The sequence below is a fragment of the Hylobates moloch genome, unplaced genomic scaffold (genome assembly GCF_009828535.3).
Source record: "Hylobates moloch isolate HMO894 unplaced genomic scaffold, HMol_V3 SCAFFOLD_4, whole genome shotgun sequence".
Lineage (NCBI taxonomy): Eukaryota > Metazoa > Chordata > Mammalia > Primates > Hylobatidae > Hylobates > Hylobates moloch.
The window spans coordinates 31,118,865-31,145,916 of NW_026652279.1; the positions used below are offsets into that span (position 1 = coordinate 31,118,865).

Here is a 27,052-nt window from a genome sequence, read left to right on the forward strand (position 1 = left end):
CATTTTACAAATGAACAACACAGATGGGGTAAATGATTTGCCTAAAGTCACACAGCTCATAAAGGCCAGAGCCCGCACTTTCATCCACTAGCCTATATTCTGTGCTGTCATCACTCATAGCAGTGACTGAGACACAAAGTCACTTAAGAGCCGATGGCTGGTGACAAGAACCAGGATTTACAATTCAGGTAACTGTCCATCAGTAGAGCCTGTGTCTCAACATATAACCTATGTCTGTTCACACGCCCTGGAAAGCACTGACAGTTCAGGACCCCCAGTGTGCTCCCCAACAGCATGCAGTGGACAAGGCCAAGATCTTCCCTGGGGAGTGAAGTGGTGAGAGGGGCGCAGGACTGGCAAGGACAGAGTCACGTAACTCTTAGAGGAGTCAGGCATGGGCGTGCGGCTGAGGGCTGGCCCCTGGGCCTCAGCATACAGACTTCCTCTAGTGCAGGGGCCCAAAAGCTTGTTCTGTAAAGGGTCAAGCGTGGCCTCCATCACATATTGTTTATTGTTCTCATTCTTATAACCCTTTAAAAATGTGAAAAACCATTCCCCAGGTTGGGAGTGGCCTGCGAGCTCTCATGTCCGTTCCTGCCACGGTCTCTGGGTGCACCCTCTCTGTCACCACTTCAGGGACTGAGGGACTCTGAGTTTTGACAACCGTCCCTTTCTGAGAAGCCATTCACCCAGCACTGTTCAGTAAACTTCCACTGGGATCTCTTGGAGACCAGGCCATGACCCAGTCATGAAGGACGGATGGAACGGGGACAGTCTTTGCTCTTAGGAGCTCAGGCTCCTGCAGAGGAAGAGATACAGCTACAACTCAGCATGAAGAGTACAGGGTGGAATGGGAGCTCAGAGGCAAGCCCTTGCCCAGCCCTGAGGACAGTGGAGGCAAGAAAGGCTGCTCAGAACAGGTCCCACCTGAGCAGAGGCTTAAAGGGGCAAGGGGTTGCCCAAGAGAACAGGGCTGGACTCCACAGGGCACAGAGGTGGGAGAACACTGGGACCTGGGGCCTCTGAAGTCCTCTGGAATGCAGAGGCAGTGAGCACCAGAACACCACTGTACACCATGGGGAGGGTGCGGGACTCGGACTAAAGGCGCTGGCCAGGGTGGGGCAAGGATGGCCAAGATGCACAGAAAGAGCCTAGTGACTGACGGGGGAATGGATTCAGGCTGGGAAGGAGGCTGTGGCTGGTGCCCAAGCAAAAGATACTGAGGCAGGAGCTGGGGTGGTGGGGATCAGAACAAGGGGTGAATTTGAGAGATTTGAGATTATTCCAGAACTGTGTGCTACCATGACAGCCACCAGTCACATGTGGCCACTGCACACCTGAAATGTGGCTGGTCTGAACTGAGGTACAGAAAGTCAAATACACAGAGGATTACAGAGACTTAGGAACAAAATGGATTTAAATATCTCATTAACACTTTAAAATATTTCTTACTGCTGAAATAGTATTTTAGATATATCTGTATATATATATATATACACACACACACATATATAACATAATATATAACGTTTATATATATTAACATTAAAATTCCACCTGTTTTTGGTTTTTAATGTAGCTACTAAAAATTTAAATGTGTAGCTCATGTTACATTTCAACTGGACAGTGCTATGCTGGTTCCAGCATGAAAGACAGGTGAGACGGTGCAGAGAAAATCCTCAGCAGCCCTGCAGGCCCGGGCAGGGGGCATCACACACTCCAGCCTGCTGCTGCAGTGACTGCAACCAGTGCCTGCAGCCCTTCCCACTAAGCAGAGGCCCCTCCCTCCACTCCCTACTCAGTTTCCTGGAGTCTTGCAACCAACCCCCAAGGACTCTTGGGGTCTGACGAGAAGTAAATGGTCTCTGTGATCAGCCACTGCACTCTGCTGGTTGTACTGAACTGTGTGTCCTGTGAATAGTCTCTGTGGGACCTCGCTTGGTTCGTGTTCCTCAAGGGCAACAGGCCTAACAGTGCCGCAGCACAGTGTGAAAGGAGCACTGGCTTTAAGGCAGAGCCTGGGATTCTCACCTGGACTCTGCTCTGCCATTTTTCTAACTGGGGACTTGGATAAGTCACTTGCCCTGAGCTTCAGTTTTCTCATCTGTAAAATGGGCATCATAATGCCAATTCCTATGGCTTTTGAGGCAAGAGAGATCACACACATGCAAAATGCTCAGTGAACTGCCAAACAGAAAGGCAATCTGACTGGAGAACGTGCTGCTATAAAGCAGGGCTTTGACCTCCCAGGACCACCCAGTAACTCAATTCCAACCTGTAGAACCTGTGAACTCACAACAGGAGTCTGAGGCCTACTTTTTAGCCTAGATTTCTTTTGTGTTTTGGAAGATCCATTTCTTACAAATGTCTTATTAATAAGACAATTTAAATGTTTCTCTCCTCCTTGAATCCTGCTCAAGCCGGGAAAGTGAGACATTTCTGATCAGGATCCCGGGCAGGACTGGGAGGCTCCTCATCATCACTTCTCTGCCCCCGGCTCCCTCACTCAGCTATAGTTCTGCGTCACCACTCCCCGCAGGGACCCCCCAGCTCCAGTTACCTTGTAGGGTACTTCTCCAAGCCTCACCACTCTTGCTTTCTTCAGCCACGTGTCTCTGGAATGCAGAGTGTGCACACAATCCCTGCGGAACCAACACAGGACACAAAGGCAAACTCAGTCCACAGCCCCACTGCGGGAATGCAGGACAGTGAGAGCGTGGCCCTGCAGGCTCCCTCCTCAGGTTCTGCCACCCTGGAGCAGGCCGGGCTCCTAGGGGGCCCAGAGGAGCTGTGCTAGGCAAACAGCCTTGGATGTGGACTGCCTGTCTTTTGGGGGATGTGTCCACTTACAAACCCTAATCTGCATGGAGTTACTCTGCAGCCTTCGTGCCTTGCTTCCACCACTCCTTCCCTTCATAGGTTTTCTTCTCTGCTGTCCAGAGCCTGTGAGAGCTCCAGCTGCAGCCTATCAGGATGGGGTAAAGGCCGCTGTGTGCAGGCACAGTTACTCACGTTTACTACCACCACCAAGCAAGCACCTGCTGAGGCTCTGATCTGCTGTTAACACCATGTGGGGGAGGGAAGTGTCCAGAGGAGGGAACAGTGAACCCAAAGGAAGGCTGCAGAGAAACCAACTATAATAAGCTAACAAGCTATCACAGAATCAAGACACACGCACATGAAACAGTCAAATGATTCCTGCAGGCAAAGATCCTCTGGCTTCACTCTTCCTCCAGAGCTAAGAACTCACCAAAGACGTGCAAATCTACTTTCCAATGAGGCTCAACCCCTCCCTTGCCAAGCCATCTTTAATAAGGCACGCCCATCTCGTTAGTTTGCACCCCTTCACTCTATCCAGAGAGCGGCTCCAACGAGCAAGGGCACCCCATTTCCTCCTAGTGCAGGTTCAGGCCCTTACCCACAGGGGAATCTGAGGCTGAATTTCAGCACAGCACAATGGATGGAGGTTGAACCTTGCCTGTGCCACTTCCTGGCTGGGCCATCTGGACAAGTCACTTTACCTTCCTGAGCCTCAGTACAGACACAGTCCCCAAAGTCCAGTGGTTTGATTCAAGATTTTTCAACTTTATGATGATGCAAAAGCAATATGCACTCAGGAGAAACTGTACCTCAAGTACCCATACAACCATTCTCTTTTTCATTTTCAGTATTCAATAAATTACATGAGATATTCAATACTTCATTACAGGCTTTGTGTTAGACAACTGTACCCAACTGTAGGCTAATATGTTCTCAGCACGTTTAAGGGAGGTTCAGCTAAGCTATGACTCATGCTACATAAAACAGGAGTGAACCCTGAGGACTTTATGCTAAGTGAAATAAGCCAGTCACAAAATGACCATAAATACCGTATGATTCCACCTACATGAGGTCCGGTTAGGTTCGGCAGGTTAGGTATATTAAATGCATTCTCAACTTAGGATGTCCTATTTTCAGCTTCCAATGGGTTTATGGGTATCCAACCTCATCCTAAGTCAAGGAGCATCTGTGTCCTCACCTATCAACTAGGGACAGTGAGCTTATCCTTTCTACCGCACATGGTTGCTGGGATGACCAGATGTTTCCTGTGTGCCAGAGCAGTGCTTCTGCCAGTAGCACCAACCTGCCAGAGCTCAAAGCTCCACTCATGCTCCCACTGGGGGCGGAACATCTTTGACTGCCCAGAGGAGTGATTATGTCATGGTCGTGGTCTTCAAACAGGAGCGGGTAAAAAAGGGGTCTTAGGGGTTGACAGGCAGCATCTGGACATCTTCCTAAGGAAAACAGCAGGGAAATGGACACAGTCCTCTCAGAATAAATGTGAACTTCTAACCATTTCACACCCGTTAAAATGGCTATTACCAAAACACAGAAAGTAACAAGTGTCAGTGAGGATGTGGAGAAAGTGGAGACCTTGTGGACTGTTGGTGAAAATGTAAAATGGGTGCAGCTGCAGTGGAAATGGTACGGTGGTTCCTAAAAAAATGACGGGAATTACCATCTGGCCTAGTAATTGTACTGGGTATATGCAAAAAAACAAACAAAAAACTGAAAGCAGAATCTTGAAGAGCTATCTGCACACCCATGTTCACAGCAGCATAATTCACAACAGCCAAAAGGTGGAGACAAGCCAAATGCCCATTGATGGATGAAGGCACAAGCAAAATGTGGTCCACCCACACAACGGAGTATCAGCCTAAAAAGGAAGGAAATTCTGACCCATGCTACGATATGGATGAACCCTGAGGCCATTATGCTAAGTGAAATAAGCCAGTCACAATGTGACTATAAATACCACATGATTCCACCTACATGGGTCCCTATAGTAGGCACACTCAGAGACAGAAAGGAGAATGGTGGGTGCAGGGCTGGAGAAGGGGAATGGGGAGTTTTGGTTTGGGAAGAGGAAAAGAAATCCAGAGATGGATGGTGGTGATGGCTGGATGACAGTGTGAATGTGCTTAATGCTGTAGGCTGTACACTTAAAAAATGGTTGAGATGGTAAATTTTATGTTACATATATTTTACCACAATAAATCAATAAATATGCACCTCTAATGCTTCCTTCTATCACTGACATGGTGCCTCTGGATGACGCTGGCATTCTCTTCCCAACTTCTCCCGACTACCCGTACATACTCTAGAGGAAGCCTCTATCAGGGCAGCCCAGGCCCCCTGCTGCCTTTGCCTGCTGCCTTTGACTGCTGGGTGCTAAAGTCCCAGAACAGGAAAGCCCTGCCCCTGCCCAGGGTGTCATGCCCCCCGACATCAAACAGAAAGCTCCAAGACAGGGCAGAGCCCTGAAGAGAGGGTCCAGTATGACACCCATGGGGGGCTGACAAGCAGGAAGTCATCCCCAGTGGGAGGACTCAAATCACCCACTCCCAAGTGGGTTTCCTACGCTTCCTTTTTCTCTTTTCTGTACCTTCCTGTTTTCTCATTTATTAAGAACATCTCCTATTTCTTGGTCTTGTACATCCCATGTCTCACTTATTTTACTTCCTTTTTATTCTCATTTCTCAAAATTCCTGTTTCTATTTTTTTCTTACCTCAAAATTGTATTAACATTTTTCAATTTTAATTTTACATATATTTTATTCGTTTTTTGCTCTTATTCCACTTTTTTTTAGCTATTTCTTTTTACTGTGGTATAAAACACAGTCACATAAAATACACCATTTTAACCATTTCTTTTTAATACAGAGTCTCGCTCTGTCACCCAGGCTGGAGTGCAGTGGCGCGATCTTGGCTCACTGCAAGCTCCACCTCCTGCGTTCACGCCATTCTCCTGCCTCAGCCTCTCCGAGTAGCTGGGACTACAGGCGCCCGACACCACACCTGGCTAATTTTTTGTATTTTTACTAGAGACGGGGTTTCACCATGTTAGCCAGGATGGTCTCGATCTCTTGACCTCGTGATCTGCCCGCCTCGGCCTCCCAAAGTCCTGGGATTACAAGCGTGAGCCACCGCGCCCGGCCCATTTTAACCATTTTTAAGTGTGTAGTTCAGTGGCATTAGGTCCATTCACAACATTGTACAACCATTACCACCATCCATTTTCCAGAACTTTTTCATCCCAAACAGGGCTCTGTAGCCGTGAAAAATCCACTCACTTTTAACTTTCATAATCAAATCCTTTATTCCTTCCTTTTGTATGTTTTTGACTTATATTTGTGGGGTGTGTTTTATACTGCCCTATCTTAAATTTTATTTTTCCTACTTTGTATTTTCTTTTCCCTTGTAACTGTTTTTTCCCCTGCCATTCTTTTAATCCCTGTTTTAATTTTCCAATCTTCTTCTCTCCTACACATCACACACACACAGCACACGCACACTGGCTCAGCCCGAGAATGCTGTCCAGTCAGATGAGCTCCCATCAGCACCCCTTGCCTAGGAAGAAGGCTGCTAATCCCACGCCGTCGGGAAGCCCCTGAGGCCAACCAGGCTGCCTCACGCACCTGGAGTAGACCGCTTCTCCACGACAATACCCAAGGATGGCAGCTGTCTCGGGATAGATGGCCTCATATTTCAGGAGATGCCGCTTCAGGGCATACAGAGGGTGGTTCTTATATAAGCCAATGGCAGTGGGCAAAGGCTGGTCCATGTGTTTTGCCTGAAACTGCAAAGGCCAGACAGACAAGGTTGAGCATGTTATTTAGAAGAGGAAATGAAGTTCGAGGGAGATGATCCTTAGACTAACTTGTTCTGACAACAGATGGTGGAGCCAAGGTTTCATGAACACTAATGGTTTTGTAACATCACATCTGTAGCCCCAGCCAGTAAGTCGGTTACAGATCAATTAAAAGCTATAAAGAATCAAATAAATCTGTGGCTTGTGGCAACTTCAAAAAGTTGTCTAACCTATTTGAATGCTTAGACACCTAACCCAGCCCCAGCAGATCAGTGCCTGCTCTGTTAAAGGTCTGCAAGGAAGAAAAACACACAGTGCTCTTCAGTAAGAAGGTCTTATTTCAAAGGGACAATCCTCTTCTAGAGCGTGAGCTTACCTGCCTGCTCTCACAGGAAATTGAGAGCAGTGGTTCTCACCCTGCGACTTTTCTCTTCGTCCACTATGACAGTGTTATCTCTGCCCTTCTCTAAGATTGCTCATTTCTCAGTCACCCTGTTCACCAGGCTCTCTAAGGCTTGCCCTTGGCATCTCTTCAAAAACCCCAACAGACTAGTAAGGACTGGCAATGTGGAGTTGCTGAGAGTAGGAGAGGACGCTGCACATTCAGCTTCCACTGAGCTTTAGGTAGGTTAGTTACGATATCATCTGCATAATTTCCACTTAACCTGTCATTACTAAGTAAAATGAACCAAAAACACCCCTGGAGCAAACACTCAATATGGGATGCATTGCACTCCTATAGGAAATGACTAATAAATCTGCAATTTACCTATCCTGAGTGATTGGAAATAAACCTGCGACAAATCTGGGCATGTTCCTGTGTAGAAATGGCAAGCTCCACCCAACACCACCACTGCCGTACACACAGGCGGCTCGGGCACTCTTCCTGGTGTCAGTGCTGGTTCTAGGATCAAGTGACATAGCTGTTATGTTCTAGAAGTCTCTGCCTCCCAGTCTGCCTTCTCAATAGACTGAAGATACTATCTCATTCCGAGACCCCTCTTTCCCAGGAGGTGAGTGTTCTATGTATGAGGGGTGTTTGCACATGCATCTTTACATTCACACATGATGGGGGAGGGGGGAGAATATATTCATGGGTTATTCCTTCCTTCACTCAGTCTGAGTTATATTACTTGCATAAATTATTTTAAAGCTCCAAATTTATAACTGGGCAATAACTAAAAGTATACAGGCTCCAAAGCCACACAGACCTGGGCTCAAACACTGCGGCAGTTCATCTTTCAACTCCACGACTTTTTACACTAAAATTAAGGCAGCAACTGCCCCAGCTTTATATGGCTGTGACAATTAAATGAGACAACCCATTAAAAACACCCAACATAGTGCTGGGCATATATAAGGTGCTCAAAAACAAGAATAATTTTATTTATTTATTTATTTATTTATTTATTTATTTATTTATTTATTTATTTATTTTTTGAGACGAGTCTCGCTGTCGCCCAGGCTGGAGTGCAGTGGTGCGATCTCGGCTCACTGCAGGCTCCGCCCCCCGGGGTTCACACCATTCTCCTGCCTCAGCCTCCTGAGTAGCTGGGACTACAGGCACCCACCACCTCGCCTGGCTAATTTTTTGTATTTCTAGTAGAGATGGGGTTTCACTGTGTTAGCCAGGATGGTCTCGATCTCCTGACCTCGTGATCTGCCCGCCTCGGCCTCCCAAAGTGCTGGGATCACAGGCGTGAGCCACCACACCCGGCCAGGAATAATATTAATAACCTGACTGGGTCTTGGAGCCCCTGGCAGCCAAGGCCTTACCTCCAAGTCTTCTTTCTTCTCCCTGTCCATAAATGGGCTCTGGTATGGTCTCAAGGTCTCGGCCCACCACTCAGCATCAACCCGGCACTTGCGGGTCACTGTCATCCAGGCTGGGTCGTACCTCTGTGTGACATCTCGGACCCAGCCATCACTGTCAATGCCCACCACATAGGTCATGGGCTTGGTGGCGTACTTGTAACAGGTCAGAGGCTGGCCTACCACGCCGTGCACACAGTCTACACATATCCACTTTTCCTCCTGCTCACAGAACACCTCTAGCCACTGGTCTATACCAGCTATGCTTCTTTTTTCTGCCTTCTCACCATCGCTGGACATTTTCTTGCCTCTTTTACTGCTTGAAGAGCTTGAGGATGCCGCTGGCAAGCTTGGGTCCTTATGATGGCTCCCATGTTGGGTCCTGGAGGCACTCTTGGACCCAGCCTTTGTCCTCTGAGGAGCGGGGGCCTTCCTCTGCTTTGGAGGGCCAGGTTCGGAATCCTCATCAGAGGGATCAGAGGCTTCTCCACTGAAGAGCTCAAAATCAGAGCCACTGCCAGCCTCATCACTCCCACTCTCCTCTTTATAAGACACCCTGGTGGCCACCCGCCGCTCCCGGCCATGCGGACGTGGCTGGGTTGCCTTCTCCTGCTTGTCTCCTGGGCCCTCATCTTCCTCGCTGGAGGAGGGCTTCCTCCGTTTCTTTCTGCCTCCCTTGTTCCTCTTCCCTTTGGCACTTGGCTTGCAGGTGCCCTTAGCAAAGGTTTCCTCTTGTTTGGTTCCTTTGCTGGTCTTTGGTTTGGTGTGGTTTTCTAGAACTTGGCTGGAAGTTTCTGAGGAGCCTCCTGGATCCACAGTCAATTTCTCCTTGGAAGGTTTCTTTCCCTTAAACAGAATAAGAAATTTTGCTTTTTTTTTTTCCCCTGTTTTGCTAATGATATGATAGAAATCCTGTAATCTAATAGGGTTAAGTCACCAGCTAGAGAACCAATACATCAAGATGTCCCCAGCTCAGACAGTGATCAACCAGCTATCCTTCAGGGTTGTATGCATGTACTGGCTAAAATCTGTAGCATCTTAGATAAGGCCACAGTATAATTCTTTTCACCCTAACTGTAAAGAGAAAAGAACATGGGATTTGGACAACCAAACATGGGTTTGAATTCCAGTTCTAACTCTTACTGGTTATGTAAATTAGGTAAATTACTTAACCTCTGAGTTTCAGTTTCCTCAGCAGTACTACTACCCACCTTGGACATATGCATTTTGCAAACAAATACTTATGGACAGTTGTAGTTTTAAGAATACAGATATTATGAAAATCAGCTTCTAGACCATCAGGCTTCACACAATGCCAATACCCCAATGAGTACAGCATTTAGCTTCTTGAAGCTAACCCAGACCACCTCAAAACCCACAGTGCTTCACTCATCAGCACTCCACAGAGCAAGCAAGGACAGGCACCATTCCACCCAATTTACAGAACAGAAACAAAAGCAACACTGGGCCGAGGCCTCTCACAGGCCACTCTGCATGTGTGAAGTTCAGGCTGCTAGATACCCACTCACGTGCCCAAGTCTTCCCTAACACGGTATGTGCAAGGCTCAAAAGAACCCACACTCCGTGAATACCAGCTCTTAAAAAATATAATAATGATCAATTTAAGTGTGACAACTTCCTGTCAATTGCTCCTCTTCTCTGGCAGCCCTGAGCACCTCACCTTTGCTGTTGCTGACTTCAGAGGAATTGGCTGTAGAGACAACACCAGCCGGGTCAAGAGCTGCAGAGCCCGGAGAATCAGTAAGAATATCTATGATGAAAAGGAAGAACACAGTTAAACTAAGAAAGTAATTAAAGATGTAATGAGTTCAATGTTGTTTGTTATGGTGCTTGCTCAAGACAGGGAAAAGCTGGAAATAGCCAGACTGTCTAACAGTAGGCGACGGAAACTCCAGACACTGTTAAAAATGATGATGCAGAAGTTTATCTTCGTAGAAGAACAGGAACATGCTCATCACATATTAAAGGAAAATAGAAATTTTCCTTTAAAAAGTATGATATGATTACATTTTTATAAGAAAAAATATGTATATATAAATTTAGACATACATATATTTGAAAAAGCATCCATATACTGGGTTATGGGTGTTTACAGGATTTTTTTCTCTGCTTACCTATCTTCTGATTGTTCTGTAGTCAATATGTGTTGCGTTTGTGACTAAAATAATAAAATGAAATACCACTTTGGGAAGAAGAAGTAGAAAGTATCATTATCGTCAGATCACCTAAGTCTGTTCCCTGTTTTCCATTTTTCCCCACATTGAATCTTTAACTGAGTCTGCAGCTCTGAACGCTGTTAACTTGGAAGTCTGGGAGCCCCTCAGGGGACTTGACCTCCAACGGCAACAGTGATAATGTACTCGGGCAAGGCCTTCCTACATGGGTCTCCAGGTCCCAGCATCTCTCCTTGATTACTGCCACAGCCTCGGGAGAAAGTCCGGTGTGAGAAGCCATTGTTATGGTGAGATAAATGATTGCTTTTGCCTTGTTTCTTCTGCGGCTAAAAATTTCCAAAGTGTCAAGGTCATGAAAGACAGGGAAAGACCAAAACACTGTCACACACTGGAGGAGACTAAGGAGACATGATGACTAAGTGCAAACTAGTATCATGGAATAGAAAAAGGATATCAGTGAGAAAACTTGGAAAATCCAAATAATGTTTGTAGTTTAGCCGACGGCATTGTACCAGTATTAATTTCTCAGTTTCTTATTGTACAGCATGGCACTGGAGCACAGGTCCAGAAGTCTGGATAACTAAGTGTTCACCGCTAGCTGAGTGACTTCCCTAAGCCTGGATTTCTGCATCTAGAATAATCCCTGCCTCGGCTTCCTCACAGGACTCTAAAGAGGATTAGACAAGATAACACAGGTGACAGGACTCTGGAAACAGTCTAGTGCTACCCAAGCATACACAGTCACCACCTTTAGTAAGAAATCTATCAACGTACATTGCTGAGGAAAAAAATCAGGTTACAGAACTGTATGATCCCTACAAATTAGATAACATAGAGAAAATGGACAAAATCCCAGAAACATACACATGACCAAACCTGACTCAAGAAGTAATGGAAAAATCTGAACAGATCTGTAACAACAGATTGAGTCAGAACTCAAAAACCTCCCAACAAAGAAATGTCTAGGACTAGATGACCTCACTGGTGAATTCTAGCAAACATTTAAAGTGGAATTTACCTCAGTCTTTCTCAAACTCTTCCAAACATTAGAAGAGGAAATATTTTTTAACTTGTTCTGTGAGGCAAGCATTACCCTGACACCAAAGCCAGACAAATACATCACAAGAAAATAAACCAATTTATGAATATAGATGCAAAAATCCTGAATAAAATACTAAAAAACAAATTGAACATATTAAAAGGCTTATACAACATGACCAAGTGGTACTTATCCTAGGAATGCAAGGATGGTTCAACGTAAGAAAATCAATCAATTAAATATACATTAATAGAATGAAGGAAAGAAAATCCAGAGGATCATTTCAACTGACAAAGAAAAACGCATCTGAGATAATCCAACAGGCTTTCATGATAAAAAAAAAAAAAAATTTCAGAACACTAGGAATAGAAGGGAACTGAGTCAACATGATAACCCAGAGGTAGTATGATACTTAATGGTGAAATTGAGAGCTTTCCCCCTAATTATTAGGAACAAAACAAGAATGCCTGCTGTCACCACCATTATTCAACATTGTACTTGAAGTCCTAGCCAGAGCAATTAGGCAAGAAAAAGACACAAAAGGCATGCAAACTAGACAGGAAGAAGTAAAATGATCTACTCATAGATGGCATGATCCTATACATAGAAAATTTCAAAGAATGCACAAGAAAGCTAGTAGAGCTAATAAATGAATTCAGCAAAGCTGCAGGGTACAAGACAACACAAAAAAATCAGTTGTGTTTCTATACATTTGCAATGAACAATCTAAAAGAGAAATTAAGAAAACAATGCTATTTCCAAGAGCACCAAGAAGAATAAAGTACCTAGGAAAAAATTTAACGAAGGTGAAAGGTTATACACTGAAAACTACAAAATACAGCTGAGAAAGACAAAAATAAAAGGAGAGACATCCATGCTTATGGACTGGAAGACCTAATAACCAGACGGCAATGGTACCCAAATTAATCTAGATTCAGTGCAGTCCCTATCAAAATTCCAACAGCTTTTTCACAGAAATGGAAAAACAGATCATCAAATTCAGATGGAATTGCAAGAGGCCCCAGATAACCAAAGCACACTGTAAATGAACAAAGTTACACTGAGGCTTCCTGATTTCAAAACTTACTACAAAGCTATAGTAATCAAAACAGTGTTGTACTGGCGTAAGAACAGACATGTAGACCAACAGCATAGAATTGAGAGGCTGGAAATTAACCCATACATTTATGGCCAGTTGATTTTTGAAAAGGATGCCATGACCATCCAAGCCCCATTGAAAAAATCGTCTCTTCAACAAATAATGCTGGGACAAATGGATATCCACATGCATAAGAATGATATTGAACACCTACCTGATATGTGCAAATATTAACTCACAACGTATGTAAGGGCAGTAACTATAAATCTCTTACAAGAAAACACAGGGGTCGATCTTTATGACCTTGGATTTGACAATGGAATCTTAGATATGACACCAAAAGCACAAAGAACAAAAGAAAAATAGGTAACTTGGACTTTGTCAAAATTCAAAACTTCTGTGTATCAAAGGACTTCATCAAGAAAGTAAAAAGGCAACCTACAGAATGGGAGAAACCATGTGCAAAGCATGTATCTGATAGGTAACTAATATCCAGAATATACAAGGAGGTCTTACAAATCATCAACAAAAAGGCAACATAATTAAAAAATAGGCAAATACTTGAACAGACACGTCCTCAAAAAAGATACACAAATGACCGAGAAGCCCATGAAAAGACACTCATCATCATGTCATTGGAGAAATGCAATCAAAACCACAATGAGGTATCACTTGACACCCATCATAATGGCTATAATCAAAACATCGGAAAATAACCAAGTGTTGGTAAAGATTTGGAATCCTTGTTCATTGCTGGTGGGAATGTAAAATGGTAGAGTAACTGCAGAAAACAGTTTGGTGGTTTCTCCAAAAATTACATATAGAATATACATATGACCTAGCAATTTAAATCCTAGGTATATACCCAAAAGAACTGAAAACAGGCTATGTAAATAAATATATGTACAGACATTATTAACAACACTCTTCACAACAGCCACAAGGTGAAAACTAACTAAATGTCTGCCAATGGATAAATAGATAGAGAAAATGCATATACATGTAATGGAATATTATTCAGCCATAAATATTAATGAAATATTGTTTGATACACGCTAAAATGCAGATGAATCTTGAAAACATTATGCTAAGCAAAAGACAGGCAGAAAAGGCCACATGGTGTATAATTTCTTTTATACTAAATATCCTGAATGTAAATCCACAGAGACACAAGACAGATTGGTGGTTGCCATGAGCAGGGATGGGGGGATAACAATGGGGAGTTTAATGGGTATATACAGGGTTTCCCTTGGGGGTGACAAAAACATTTTGGAAATGGAGGTGGTAGTTGCACAACACTGTAAATGTACTAAATGGTCACTGAATTGTACCCCCTCTTTAAAAGCTGTATGATCCTATTTTGCTTAAACAAATAAACAAAACAAATACATACGTACACACATACACAGGAACAAAGTCTGGGAGGACAATACTAAAATATTAATGAGTTACCAGCCTGGCCAACAGGGTGAAGGGTGAAACCCCATCTCTACCAAAAATACAAAAATCAGCCAGGCATGGTGGTGCACACCTGTAATGCCAGCTACTTGGGAGGCTGAGGCATGAGAATCACTTGAACCCGGGAGGTGGAGGCTGCAGTGAGCTGAGATCGCACCACTGCACTCCAGCCTAGGTAGCAGAGAGAGACTCTGTCTCAAAAAACAAAAACAAAAACAAACAAACGAAAAATTGGCAGCATATTATAACATAATTATCAGCCTTGCCAAATATCTTAGACTTTTTAAAGCCAACACGGAAGAAGAGAACTAAAGATGTCAACCATATTTTTCTTCAAACAGAGAATCTGGGACTCCCAGATTGAACTGTATGGATTAATAGGAATCTTCTAGGGATAAAACCATATTTCCATCTCTGTTTTTGTTTTATTCAGACAGAGCCTTACCTACAGGTGCCTGTAGGCATTTGATAAAGCCTGACTGTCCCTGGAGCACTCTGCCATCATGATTCCTTTTTATGGACAGAACCCTCCTCACTGCACTGCTGCCTGCCAGTGTCAACACCCAGATGTGAGGTACAAAAACACGTTCTGAAGGACTTCAGCATCCAATTTGAAAAAACATTTCCTTGGGACTTTTGAAGACAAAATTGGAAAAATTAATGAAAATATGAAAATATTTCTAGCACATCTGATGCAAAACTACGAGCTTTTTGGTACACCAGAACTAGAGGCAATAGGGAGGAAAGTATACAGGCCCTCCACTCAGACTCTGATCCCAATCTCGATTCTCAGGCTCACCAAGGAAAAGATCTTAGAGGCATCATGTAGCTATTGTGGGCTTCAGCAGCTATCAACGTCATTACGAGGACTGAATAAGGTAGTGTCGGTAACACACCTGGAATGGCATCTGGCACATGGCTGCCATTATCATTAGTTAACAGTACTGATAAAAAACAGTGATCCAGGAGGAATCACTTACATGGACCAATTCCTCATCATCTCGAGCAGAGTAAATAGCAAATCTCCTTTCCAATGTAGTCTGCAGGTTATCTTGTTCACTGGCTGAAAGCTCTGCATTAACTATAAATGTTCCAATGAACCTGGGGAGAAAGCAGGCATTCCTTGCGTCAGAGGTCAGGGCAAAGGAGAATTTTCATTTCCAGCCAAGAAAATCAAAAGAGGGAGTGAATCGTGAGACCCGCCTGCCTCTGTCCTACTTTCCCCAGCTCGTCTAGCTAACTCCTATCATCACTACAGACCTAGCTCAGACTTTACCTCCTTGGGGAGTGTTCCCAGACCTCCCAGCTGAGAAAAGCGCCCCTGCTATGTGAGCCTGCAGTCCCCAGAACACCCCTTCCAGGGCACTCCTCATGCCATCCTGTAATTACCTAGTATGTATTTGTCTCCCCACCAGTCTGGCAGCGCTACCAGGGCAAGATCATACCTGGCATTTCTCTATCTTCAATGCCATGCCCACCACCTGATACACAGTTACTGCCTCAGGGAAGGTCTGCGGAAGTGACCTGAACCCAGCCTCTGAGAGAAACACAAATCCTACACTCCCCAGCTCTGCAGGACAAGCGGAGGACCTTACCACTTCACCAGGTTTGAGAGGTAGTAGGTGTCCACATCTCGAGGCAGCACTCTGGTAAAGCGGGCTGGGATGATGGACAGGCCAATAGCATGCAGATCTGGCTGGCTGCAGATGTTATTTCGATAGAAGCCATTTGCTAGCAGGCAGAGAAGGTGAACCTGTGAAGAGGAAAGGAGGAAGGGGCAGCATGGAAGGAAGGCCGGAGACCAGGAGGAACTTTTGCTGCCAAAGTCAAGACATCCTGTGGGCAAGAACTATGTGTTGCCATTTCTACATATAAGAAAGTAAAAATACTAGTATTGGCCACTCCCCAAGCTTGTCTTTGACCCTCTTTTTGCCTCTCTGTATACTCATTCCTTCAAAGGAATCATCAAACCTCAAAGCTTCAAAATACAAATTGCTTTGTTTTCAAAATACAAACTGTTTCTGTTTTGGTCTTGTCTTTTAGAGATACATACTGAAAGATTTCTGGATGAAATGCTGCCATGTCTGGGGTTTGCTCCGCGAGATCAGAAGGAAAGGCAAGTGGGGTGGAGCTGGAGAGACTGCTGGAAGCCTGTGGAAGCTGGCGGGACGCACCTCACTGGGCTCACTGGGCTGTTCTCGCCACCTCTCTGGTTGTTTGAGCCTAACCTTCTCTGTCACAGGCTCCACATCTTTGCCCTTCCTCTGACCCCAAAACCCACCCTTCATCCACCTACTGAAATGATTATATGACCTCTTCCCCTCTTTTCACACACTGATTTGTGTCATTTTCCCTTCAACATTGGCTTCCTCCTCCCCCACTAACAGCCTCCCTATTTTAATCAATAGTGCTGCTTCTCTCTCCTCACTCAGGCCTCAAACCTGAGAGTCATCTTCCCTTTCTTTCACCTCCAGCACCCAACAAGAGGTGAAAGGCACACAGCTGTCTCGTTTCGTGCCCCAGGCCTGGGTGAGGGAGGCGACCCCTCTCTAACCTCGTCACTGTCCTTGCACCTCTAGATTTCTGCAGCAGCTGCATACAAAGCAACTCACCCATCCCATCACTATCCTCTCTGGCAGCCCACCATCCATCAAAGGGAAATCGAAGCCCACCCTCCCTTCACCCCCACCCCCGAACACCTACACACTCCACACACGCAGGTGAGCTGGGCACCTCGCCGTCCCCTCCACAACTTGGCTAGTCTTCAACGTCTTCTCCTAGACCCGGCTCTAATCCTTTCCCTTACATAAAGCCTTCCCCAGCTCCACAGAGCCACGCTGATCGCTTTCACTGTTCCAGGCATAGTCTTGAGTTTCTCTGTTTGGAAGTCCTTGTTCCATCTAGAGATCAGACACTTCTCAATTGTAGGAAATAAGCTGTATCCAAGTCTCTATCCCCCATGCCAAGCACCTTGCTAGGTGTGTACAGGTGTTCAGTAACTGTCAGCTAACGTCAAAAGCCAGTGCCTGCAGCTGGGATTAGAATTAATGACATTAAATGGCTGAAAGGAGAGATGGAAGGCAAGTACTTTTTATTTAGCCTCTGCTGCATGCCAATCATTGTGCTGCAAGTTACCTTACCTATAATACACAACCACCCTCCAAGGCAGACACTACTACTACCCCCGCTTCCCAGATGAGGATGCAAAGGCTCAGAGAGAGTTAAGAAACTTGCCATGGCCACAGAGTGAGCAGCAAAGCCAGAAATAAAGCCTCGGTGAGCACAAGCTCTTTCCGCCGACAAGGAAGAGTCCTTCCCCAACATTCCTTGCCCTTACCTTGTGTGTGTCCTCATGGACCTCTTTATTGAAACGTTTCATCGCCCTCCGAAGATGTGTCTCAAACTCCAGTTTTATCTTTTCACTGCAACACATAGTGAAAAATCTGGGAATGAAGGGGGGAACTGAAACCAGACTCCACTCCCCCAGGCAATTCCTTCTCCTCGGATGACAGTGAATCACTCTCCCTGTTTCCCTACACAAGGCTGTGCTACTCAAGTCCATCTGCAAGCCAGCTATTTCCTGCAGGCTCTTTGGCTCCTTCTCACCAGCAAACCTTGGCCTGGGACATTCTGTACCCAGAAAACCTTCCTCTCAACCAGCAGCAGATCACACCTCACCTACGTGCCTCAAAGCTCACTTCTTCCAGGAAGTCTTCTCTGGCTGTCCAACTCTTCCAACTACTCTCTCCTTAGCAACCATTACTTTTATTAATGTTAAATTAACACACCATCATTTATGTGATATTGTTCTAGTGTAAAATCTCTTTTTCAGTCTGTATCCCATGAATCTTCAAGACAACTTGACACTTCTTGAATGATTTGTATTATCTCCCTCTTCTGTGCCTAGTAATGTGCCCATCGCACAGTGGAATTCCCAAGCCATCAGAGGCTGCAGAGGTACTCTGGGATGCTGGGAAGGATAGGGGCTCCCTACCACGGCCGGCACTGCCTCAAGTCCTGCAGCGTGACATGGTAGGGAAAATGTGAATGCCAAGTCAATGAGAAGGATTAGGTCTCAGCTCTTCCATTACTGGCTGAGTGACTCCTGAAACGTTACTTAGTGTCTGAGCCTCTGGCTCCTCATTCATAACACTGTTCTAAGGATTAGGTAAGATAACGGATGGCCTGCTCAATCCCTGGCACACAGGAGTTCCCTCTCCTCATCCCCCACCCCAGCCAGGACATGAAGGTGTCTCATTCAAGTCTCTAAAGGTAAATCAGGTTCCTGACCCAAGGTTCTCGACCACTTTGATACTCAGTCCTGGTCCCCTACAAGTTTCTCCAAAGTCCTCCTAAGCAGCAACTGTTGCCTACTGCATGTGACAGGAGCCTAGAAGCAAGGGCCTAAGCTTACCTTCTTTCTCTTGTCTTCGCCTGCTCTGGCGTTTCAATCTCTATCTCCACTGGCTTCACAGGCAGAAGAGATCGAGAGAAGGCTGTACTTTCTCTCACGTCACCCAGCACAGGCTCACTAAGTTCTATCAACAAGCATTTTTAAAAATCAGTAATAGTAATAACAATAATAATAGCTACTATACTGAACAGAATCAAGGTTCTGCTGGGAAGGAAGTGAGGCATGAATGTGAGGGAGACAGCCCAGAGACCCCTAGACATGCCCTGCCCTGAGTCCTACCATGTGCCAGGCAGTGTGCTGAGTGTTATATATTCATGTGTCTCATTTAACCCACACAACCCAGGCAGTCTTTAGATAAGGGACCTAAAGCATAGAGATACTGGGTTGAATCAGATACAGACCCCTCTATCAAAAAGCTGACACTCATGCATGTATGTATATACTTAAAACTCTTTAAAAAAAAAAAAAAAACCCAAACGAGAATAATCTCCTTTTCTCTGTATTCTGTATTACCACAATTACAATTAGCATAATTTGCTTTGTATAGAGTCATGACTCAGGTGTTCGTCTTTCATTCTCAATTATAAACTTGTAAGTGGCAAGAAATACATCCTTTTCATCTCTTCACCCCCTACATTGCTTGTATACAGTAGCTGAAAAGGACTGAATTTGCTGAACTGGATCTAATTGAAAACTTCATTAGCAAAAGTTCCTTAAAAGAGGCTCTGGGCCTAGAAGCCATGACATCTCACTGGCAAAGAATGCATCTAATGCCAGATCTTGGTCTCTATACACAAATCTCTATTAAAATGAACCACAGCTTCTTGAAGAAAAAAAGGCTGGTTTCAAGTCTACAGTAAGAAATGTATAAGCTGAACAAAAATGTTCTCAAAGACTAATGAGGCCATGTCAAAAGGACATGGTAGTACAGCTAGCTTAAAGGTAGCATGACTAGAAGAGGAACAACCTGACATTACAGGTGGCTTAATCAATGCAAGATGAGGTTTAAAGCATCATCTAAAAAGGATTCTTGGAAAAAAAATAAAAGTTTAATCAAAATTAAATCACATCTTTGGACTTAGTTTACAAGAAATACAGGGGATATTGAAACAAGTTTAACAACACCATGAGATGTGTGGCTGTTTATCAGACAAAACCAGAACATGAGACAGTCTACAAAACAAAAGACTAGGACCCTTCAAAAAAGGCAGTGCTATGAAAAGCAAAACAAGGTGGTGGGTGGGAACTACTGCTGTATTATATTAAGAGAGTAAAGTGACATAAAGACCAAATACAAGGCTTGGTTGGATCTTTGTGTGCAAAAAGAAACAGTCATAAAGGATGCTTTTATAACAATTGGGGACTTATTTTTCATTTTCTTAGGTGTGATGAGGTCATTTTGTCATGCAGGAGAATGTCTATTAGGAAATGCATGCTGAAGTATTCAGCAGTGGAATATCAGAATATCTACAACTTATTTTCAAATGGTTCCACAATGAATATTTACAGAGAGAAACATACATTCAATGTGGCAAAATGTTAATGAACCTAGGTGAAGAGGACATATATTACATTTTTCACTCTTTTTATAAATTTAAACACTTTCAAAACAAAAAGGTGAGGAAAAGTCAGGCCAGACAGAAGGAATCAGGACTGATAACATTAGCTGGTATTTACTGTGAGTGTATGACACATTAGGCCCATTACATTTGCAAACTTTCTTTTCCCCACAATAATCCTACAGCCTATACTGTCAATGGCTCACACTAAACATTCAGTGTTTACAGAGTGTTACCAATGAGAAAACTCAGTTTAGAGAGGTGAAGTTACTTGCTCAAGATTAAATTACTCACTCACACTGCTACCTAAGTGGCAAAGTTGAGCGCTGAACCCAGTTCTAACTACTTTCAAAGCCTGTGTTCCTTCTCCTAAATAGCGCTGCCTCTCTATTTATATCTACCCCATTGACAGTCACCAGAGGAAGAGAGTCAACAGCCTTCTTTGGTAATTTGGCCATGAGTTTTTCCATATGTATCACAGCAAGTCCCTAGTACAACCTTATCTGTGGTCTAATTAGCTTAAAAGAAAACAAAAGAATTGCAATTAGTGATTTGACTCCAAACAGAATCAAACAAAAAAATAAACAGAACCAAACAGTTCTGAAAAGAAAGAAAGATGTTTCACCTTCAACCTCTTCCCAATCATTTTCACTTTCTTCCTCTTCTTCATTGCTGTCTTCATTCATGGTAGCCCCTCTCTTCGGATGGTGTGCCTTCTTGAGGTCACTTGGAAAGTCCCTGTGTAAAGACCACAGGAAGGAAGATGAAGAAGGTCAGACATCCTAGTGTTCCATTCAAGCTAAATGGAATTTTTAAAACCCCTCCTATTTATTGAGAATCTGTTGCAACTATTTAAAGATGATTAGTAAGCTCTGAGCCTCACTTCCTCCATCAACATGTGTTCCAAATCTCATCAAGATGTGCTCTGATCATCTGTCTAATTAATACCAGATGTGCTGTCAAAAAACCTACACTCTAGATTGTGTGAAATAAAACATAGCTGTGAGTGGACATGACAAGGAAAAGTTGGAAGACTCCAAAATAATGACTTCCAGAACTGTGATATCTGTGTGATATATGTGCAGTTGGAGGCCAGAAAGAACAGAATAAAATCTACATTTACATATCCTACTATAAGCCTACTCAGACTTCTTTTCCATCTTTAAGAAATATGATGTAAGGAGACTGAAGTTCATAGCATTCTAACTTCAAGCAGGGATGTGACTACACATAGGTGAGTCATAAATGACAAGAGACATAGACAGCTAGCTAGCTAAGTAGATAATAACATAGATAAGTAGCTGGCTAAACAATGGCTCAAGGCTAAGTACTTGCTGATATGTAATATATTTCTGCAAATTCATATATAAAATGTGTCTAGAGTATCCAGTTACTTTTAACTTGTGTCAACTTTGGCACTTGGTACCAAGTGAGAATATTATCTAGGATTTTGGCATAAACATTTAAAATAACCAATCATCAATCTTGAGCTCTAATAAAACACTCTTTTTTTAGAGTACCACTTTCTCTCAAAACACCAGCAATAAAAATTTCCCCTTAGAACGAACATAGCAGAAATGACCATAGTCAATGCTCAGGGGAGAGGGAAAGGGGGACCCAGAGCTTTCCTTAGCAGTATTGTGGCCTATCGCTATGTATATGTCTCTGGAGAATTCAACTAGTGAGGGGAGGCAACTGGAAAGCAGTAAGTTCAGAGGCATTCTTCAGAAAAGTCCAGGGAAGGCCAGGCGCAGTGGCTCACGCCTGTAAGCCCAGCACTTTGGGAGGCTGAGCTGGGCAGATCACCTGAGGTCAGGAGTTCGACACCAACATGGTGGAACCCCGTCTCTACTAAAAATACAAAAATTAGCTGGGCGTGGTGGTGGGCGCCTATAGTTCCAGCTACTCAGGAGGCTCACTTGAACCTGGGAGGCGGAGGTTGCAGTGAGCCAAGATTGCATCACTAGACTCCAGCCTGGGCAACAGAGCGAGCCTCCATTAAGGACGGGACCGGGACGGGGACGGGAAGGGAAGGGAAGTCTAGAGAAAAGGAGAAGAGATGAACCATGGCAGAAAATCATCATGCTGTCTCGTGTCCCTTCCTGTGCCCTCTACTGGACTACTCTTCCATGCCAGGACTAGAGGCTGCTGGAAAAGCTGATACTGGCAGTGAGGATTTGTTTATGAAGCAAATGAAACACTATCCCTCTGTTCTTCCTCTTCTCCCCACCCCTCAACTTTCTTAGGAGGCAGAAAATCAAGTGTTCCCTGGGCTCATAATCATTGTTCACAACATATTAATATAAATGCTCATTCATTGCAAAAATACTTGTTCAGTTTCTGCCAAATAAAAGGCCCTGCAATCGATGCTACAGGGCATATGAAAATGAATCCCACATGGTTCCAGCCCTCTGAGAGGTCACAGGGTAGTAAGCCTGGGTATGTGGCATGGTAACTATAACTGGCAGACATATCACACTCCCTAGAAGCGCTACAGGAAATCAGAGGAGAGAAGGGGGAAGAATCAGTGAAGCCTCTGGAGTAGGTGGTTTCGGATCTGCATCTTCAAGATGGAAGCCAGCAAGCACTCCAGGTAGAGGGAATACCATGAGCACAATGCAGGTGTAGAAAGTACGAGAATGTGTTCACTGAATGATGAGAAGCTCAGGTGGGCCGGAGAAGAGCATGCTTGAGGACAGTAGTATGAGATAAAGCTGGAATGGTAATATTTTGTATATATCTAATATTTTTGTGTAGTAGAAAGAGCACTGGACCAGGAGTCAGAAGACCTGGGTTCTCCTGCTTTTGCCACTGTCCAGCTGTAGAAGCATGAATAAATCACTTTCTGCACGCTGTCACTGTTCTTATCCGAAAAGTTGCCAGCTCTTACTGGTCTGAGTTGTACCTAGAAGAGTTTAAAGATCCAATCTTCCATGGACCCCAGTGACAAGTAAGAATAGAGGTTTTCATTATTCACAATTCTCTGATGAGAAAAATCGAGACCCGAGACAAAGCTTTGCAGGCATCTCACCTGAGGTCATCCCCATCGCTGAGGGCTTCATCCTTTATAACCTTGAGGTTTTCAGATTTAACAGTCACCTTGGCCACTTTCTTTTTTGCTGGACCATCTGCTGAACCCCCAGGATGACTGCAGCCTCTTTTCCTCTTTCCTTGTGAAACTTTGGAGAGAAGGCTCTTCTTTGGGGGTTTCTCATCTTCAAAGGCATCTAGGTGACCACACAGAACATGAGGTGAGAGGTGGAAGGAAAGGTGGAGGCAGTGCAGCTTATGGGCAGGGGCATAAAACGGCTCTATGACCTGTCTCCAAACCCCATCTCCATCACCGGTTCACAATCCCCTGTCTGGTCAGCAACCAGCTCTCAGCTTCTTCCCACCTGTGGCTAGTCTATATTCACAGCAAAAACCATCTTCCTTTATCAGCACTTTACTTCTCCTATAACTAGAGAAAATACCATAGGACTCAAATAAAACCTAACTTCCAGATCTTAAATGTCAGCTAACCTCCTGCCAGGAAAATACAACACCCATTAATTAGCACCCTATTTATTATCTGCCAAAACTAATTGTTTGTCTTAGGAATAATATACTCCTCTCAAGTAAAATGTTAAGTACATAAACATGTCGAAGTTTTACCACAACATCATTCCTATTAATCTACATTTCTGCCAACCTTCAAGACCAAACTGCTCAAAACACATACTGCTCTGAAACCTTTCCAATGTAACCCAAATGGCACTCATATACCAACCACCTCAGCAAACTTACACTTGGAAAAAGAGAGCAATAATTCAAAAGTATTTTCTTAAAATAATTATTTTTTTGTTAAAGGGAAATAAAAAATGCATAAGCTGCTGGTTTTAGTCAAATTGGGGTATCTAAAATCATGGTTTATTTATATATAATAATTATATTAATAGATTAGTTTTAATAAATAATATAGCAGGGAAGGATAGTTTTCTATTTTGCAAACATATTCACACAAATTATCTTGAATCTGAAATAAATCTTTTGTCTTTGCATGACTCTGCTTCAATTAATTTTAGAAAATAGAAATATTCTACCTTTTATTGAGGTTTCAAAAGAGATTGTAATATTAACCTAAAATATAAAATTATTTAATAATTCAGTCTTTTCATTGTTTGTCTTGCTGACTCTCTGGATAGGTATTTATATTCCACAAGAATATACTTTTGCATGAGGGAAAAAAGACTCTCCCTTCTGATCTAAATGAAATCATGATTAAATGTTCATAAAATTCATATCAAAGGAGCATTTATTTTAATGCTAGATAAATCACTGATTCCGTTGTTTCTTTAAATGTTTTATAAAAAAGGAATTTATGCATTCCCATTTTTAAACATTGTAATGGAAACCAAAAAATAAGGAAAAATTTTGAAGTACAAATTATTTCAAAATTAATTTTTTCAAATCTGAGAACAGATTGCCTATTCCAAGGCCAGAGGCTGCATAAAGCTTAAGATTTGACAGTTTGAGGAGGGTGCCCCTAAAATCAAGATTTCTGGATCTTAGCCCTCTAATAATAGGCAAAGATGCTAAACACTTCAATTTCTACTAATCTAAAAAAATGCACGTAGGAGGATACTTCAGAGGCATCACAAACTTTTCTAGTTGGTTAAAAAGCACAGCTTTTATTTCTGTTTAAAGAGAAAGGTAGAGGAGTTAAAAGGGAAAGGGGGAAAAAGGAAACACAAAAACTGAATCAAAAGGATGTTCATAGTATTCAAAAGCATCTAACAATAATCTGAATGTCCAACCATGAGATAATTGTTAAGTAACTTATGGCAGAGCCACACAACAAAATATAATTGAGTCATCCTTTAAGATAAAGAAAAACGATATATGATGTAATGTTAATCATGCAAAGTTGATTTTACAGTATGCTTTCTGCTATGTAAAAAACAGACTAGAAGGAAACAGACCACTATTTCATGGTGGCTATTTCTGGATGGCAGAAATATGGGTGACTTTCTGTTCTTTGCTATTTTTTGGTCCCTAAGCATCTAGAGACTCTTTTCCAGGACTCTCCAAAATCTTGAGTTATCTAATACGCCTAACTAGCCTCCTTGAGTTCAGCGTTCTTTCAGTAGGGCAGGAATTACCACTGTGGTCTGCTTGCCCGTCTACTGGGATTTAATAAGAACACCGGAGTAAACCTTCCAGCAGCAACTTGTAGCACTCAAAATAAAATTCCAACTCCTTAGCTTGGTATCCAAGCTCAGGCCCTTGCTCACTTCTCCTACCCAGCCCCTCACTCACTGTGTCCAGCCCACTGGCCAAGTTCATTCCCTCCTAAGAGTGTTTAAACACACTGTTCTCTCTGCCTAGAACTCTTTTCCCCAGAACTTCCTATGAATGGCTCAAAATTACACTAAATACCTCAAAATGCCACCTCCTTACAAAGGCCTTCCCTGACACTGATTCCCATTTAGCTGCCTCTTCCCCAGCCCCATATAAGTTTGAGGGTTTTTCTTTCCATCTATAGAAGCATTTTCTGCTATGTACCCAAATAAGTTTCATCACAGCAGTCTTAGCACAGGGTGATAGCTCTTATCATCATGTGAATCCGTTTTTTTTTTAACTTGTTATCTGTTCTACCTACCCCTCCCCCCCAGATTATAATCATGAGAGCAGGTGCCTCATCTGTCTTGTTCACTACTATTATCCTAGTACCTGGAACAGTGCCTGAAAATAGTAGGCACTCAATAAACAGCTGTTGAAGGAATTACTGGATATCACTGAAGGTGTTAACATAGAGAAGAAAAGAAAAGAAACCAGAGGTGCTTTAGTAACACAAAGGAAATCATGTGAAAGCCTGTTTTCTTTTCTCCTATTTGTCAAAAGCAGTCAAGTATCACCTTCATTTGCATGTACAGGGGTGCTATTAAAACCTACACTATTACAGTGTTAGAAACTACACTGATAGTCACCAAATTATTGTCATCTGCAGCCCAAACCACACTTGCTAAGTCTATGCTTCCCCACAAAACCACCAAACCACAACAAAGGTTGTAACTCTGCAGATCCTGGAAGCTGCCTTGGGAACTGACTGCAAGCTCCTCTGGCTAGCAAAGTAAACTTGGGTGCATCCTTACCTCCGTTTAGGCTGAATGACACCAGCTAGCCCAACTAATTACCTAACATGGGTAAAGCTAAAGCTCTTGGCTTTATATGCTATCCCACTGAAAACTCACAGCCACCCTGCAAGGCAGTTATTACATTTCATAGAGGAAATTCAGAAGGGCTAAAACATTTGTCCAAAATAATTCACCCAAGTGCATAAAACTAAGAATTGAAGCTCTACCAAGCTGGAACCGAGGTGAAGTGTTGAGCTGGGAAGAATGCAGGTAGTATTTCCATCAGATTAAAACCTTTAATTTTTAATTGCCATATATCCAAATTACATTCTGACTAGAATACCAGCCCCTTTTTGTGACCCCTTGCTAAAATAGCAACCATCCTTTAAATCACAGACCAAACTACTTCAGAGAGCGTTCCCCGATCACGCCAGTCAAACTTGATTAATCCTTTGGAAGCTACAAAGCCTTGTACCTTCTTCCACAATATTTAGCACACTCTGCCTTGAATGTTTTACATGTAAATGTCATGTCAACACTACTCTATGATCCTCCAAGATATGTTTATCTCTCATGTCACCTCATTCATGTACAGCACATAGTACTCAAAAGATGTTATTTGAATGAATGAGTAAATGAATGAATAAAATGGAAACTCATAATATTACATATGAGGTAAATCGCCTCCTAAGTTTAGGAATTATTACCATTTCACTATTTCCTAATGGA

At 43.3% G+C, this 27,052-nt stretch overlaps 1 protein-coding gene across 2 annotated transcripts in view; it reads right to left on the minus strand.

Annotated features, from left to right (window-relative positions):
• The window catches only part of XPC (XPC complex subunit, DNA damage recognition and repair factor), a 33,694-nt gene that overhangs the window by 4,680 nt on the left and 1,962 nt on the right, over positions 1-27,052 (minus strand). For both annotated transcript variants that reach the window (XM_032149787.2, XM_032149788.2), the window contains exons 2-11: positions 23,239-23,434; positions 20,833-20,945; positions 18,649-18,772; positions 17,572-17,656; positions 15,830-15,987; positions 15,215-15,335; positions 10,125-10,214; positions 8,408-9,289; positions 6,459-6,619; positions 2,561-2,642 (exon numbers count right to left, since the gene is read on the minus strand). In XM_032149787.2, coding sequence (XP_032005678.1) covers positions 2,561-2,642; positions 6,459-6,619; positions 8,408-9,289; positions 10,125-10,214; positions 15,215-15,335; positions 15,830-15,987; positions 17,572-17,656; positions 18,649-18,772; positions 20,833-20,945; positions 23,239-23,434 — 2,012 coding nt within the window. The remainder of the gene's footprint in view (positions 1-2,560; positions 2,643-6,458; positions 6,620-8,407; positions 9,290-10,124; positions 10,215-15,214; positions 15,336-15,829; positions 15,988-17,571; positions 17,657-18,648; positions 18,773-20,832; positions 20,946-23,238; positions 23,435-27,052) is intronic.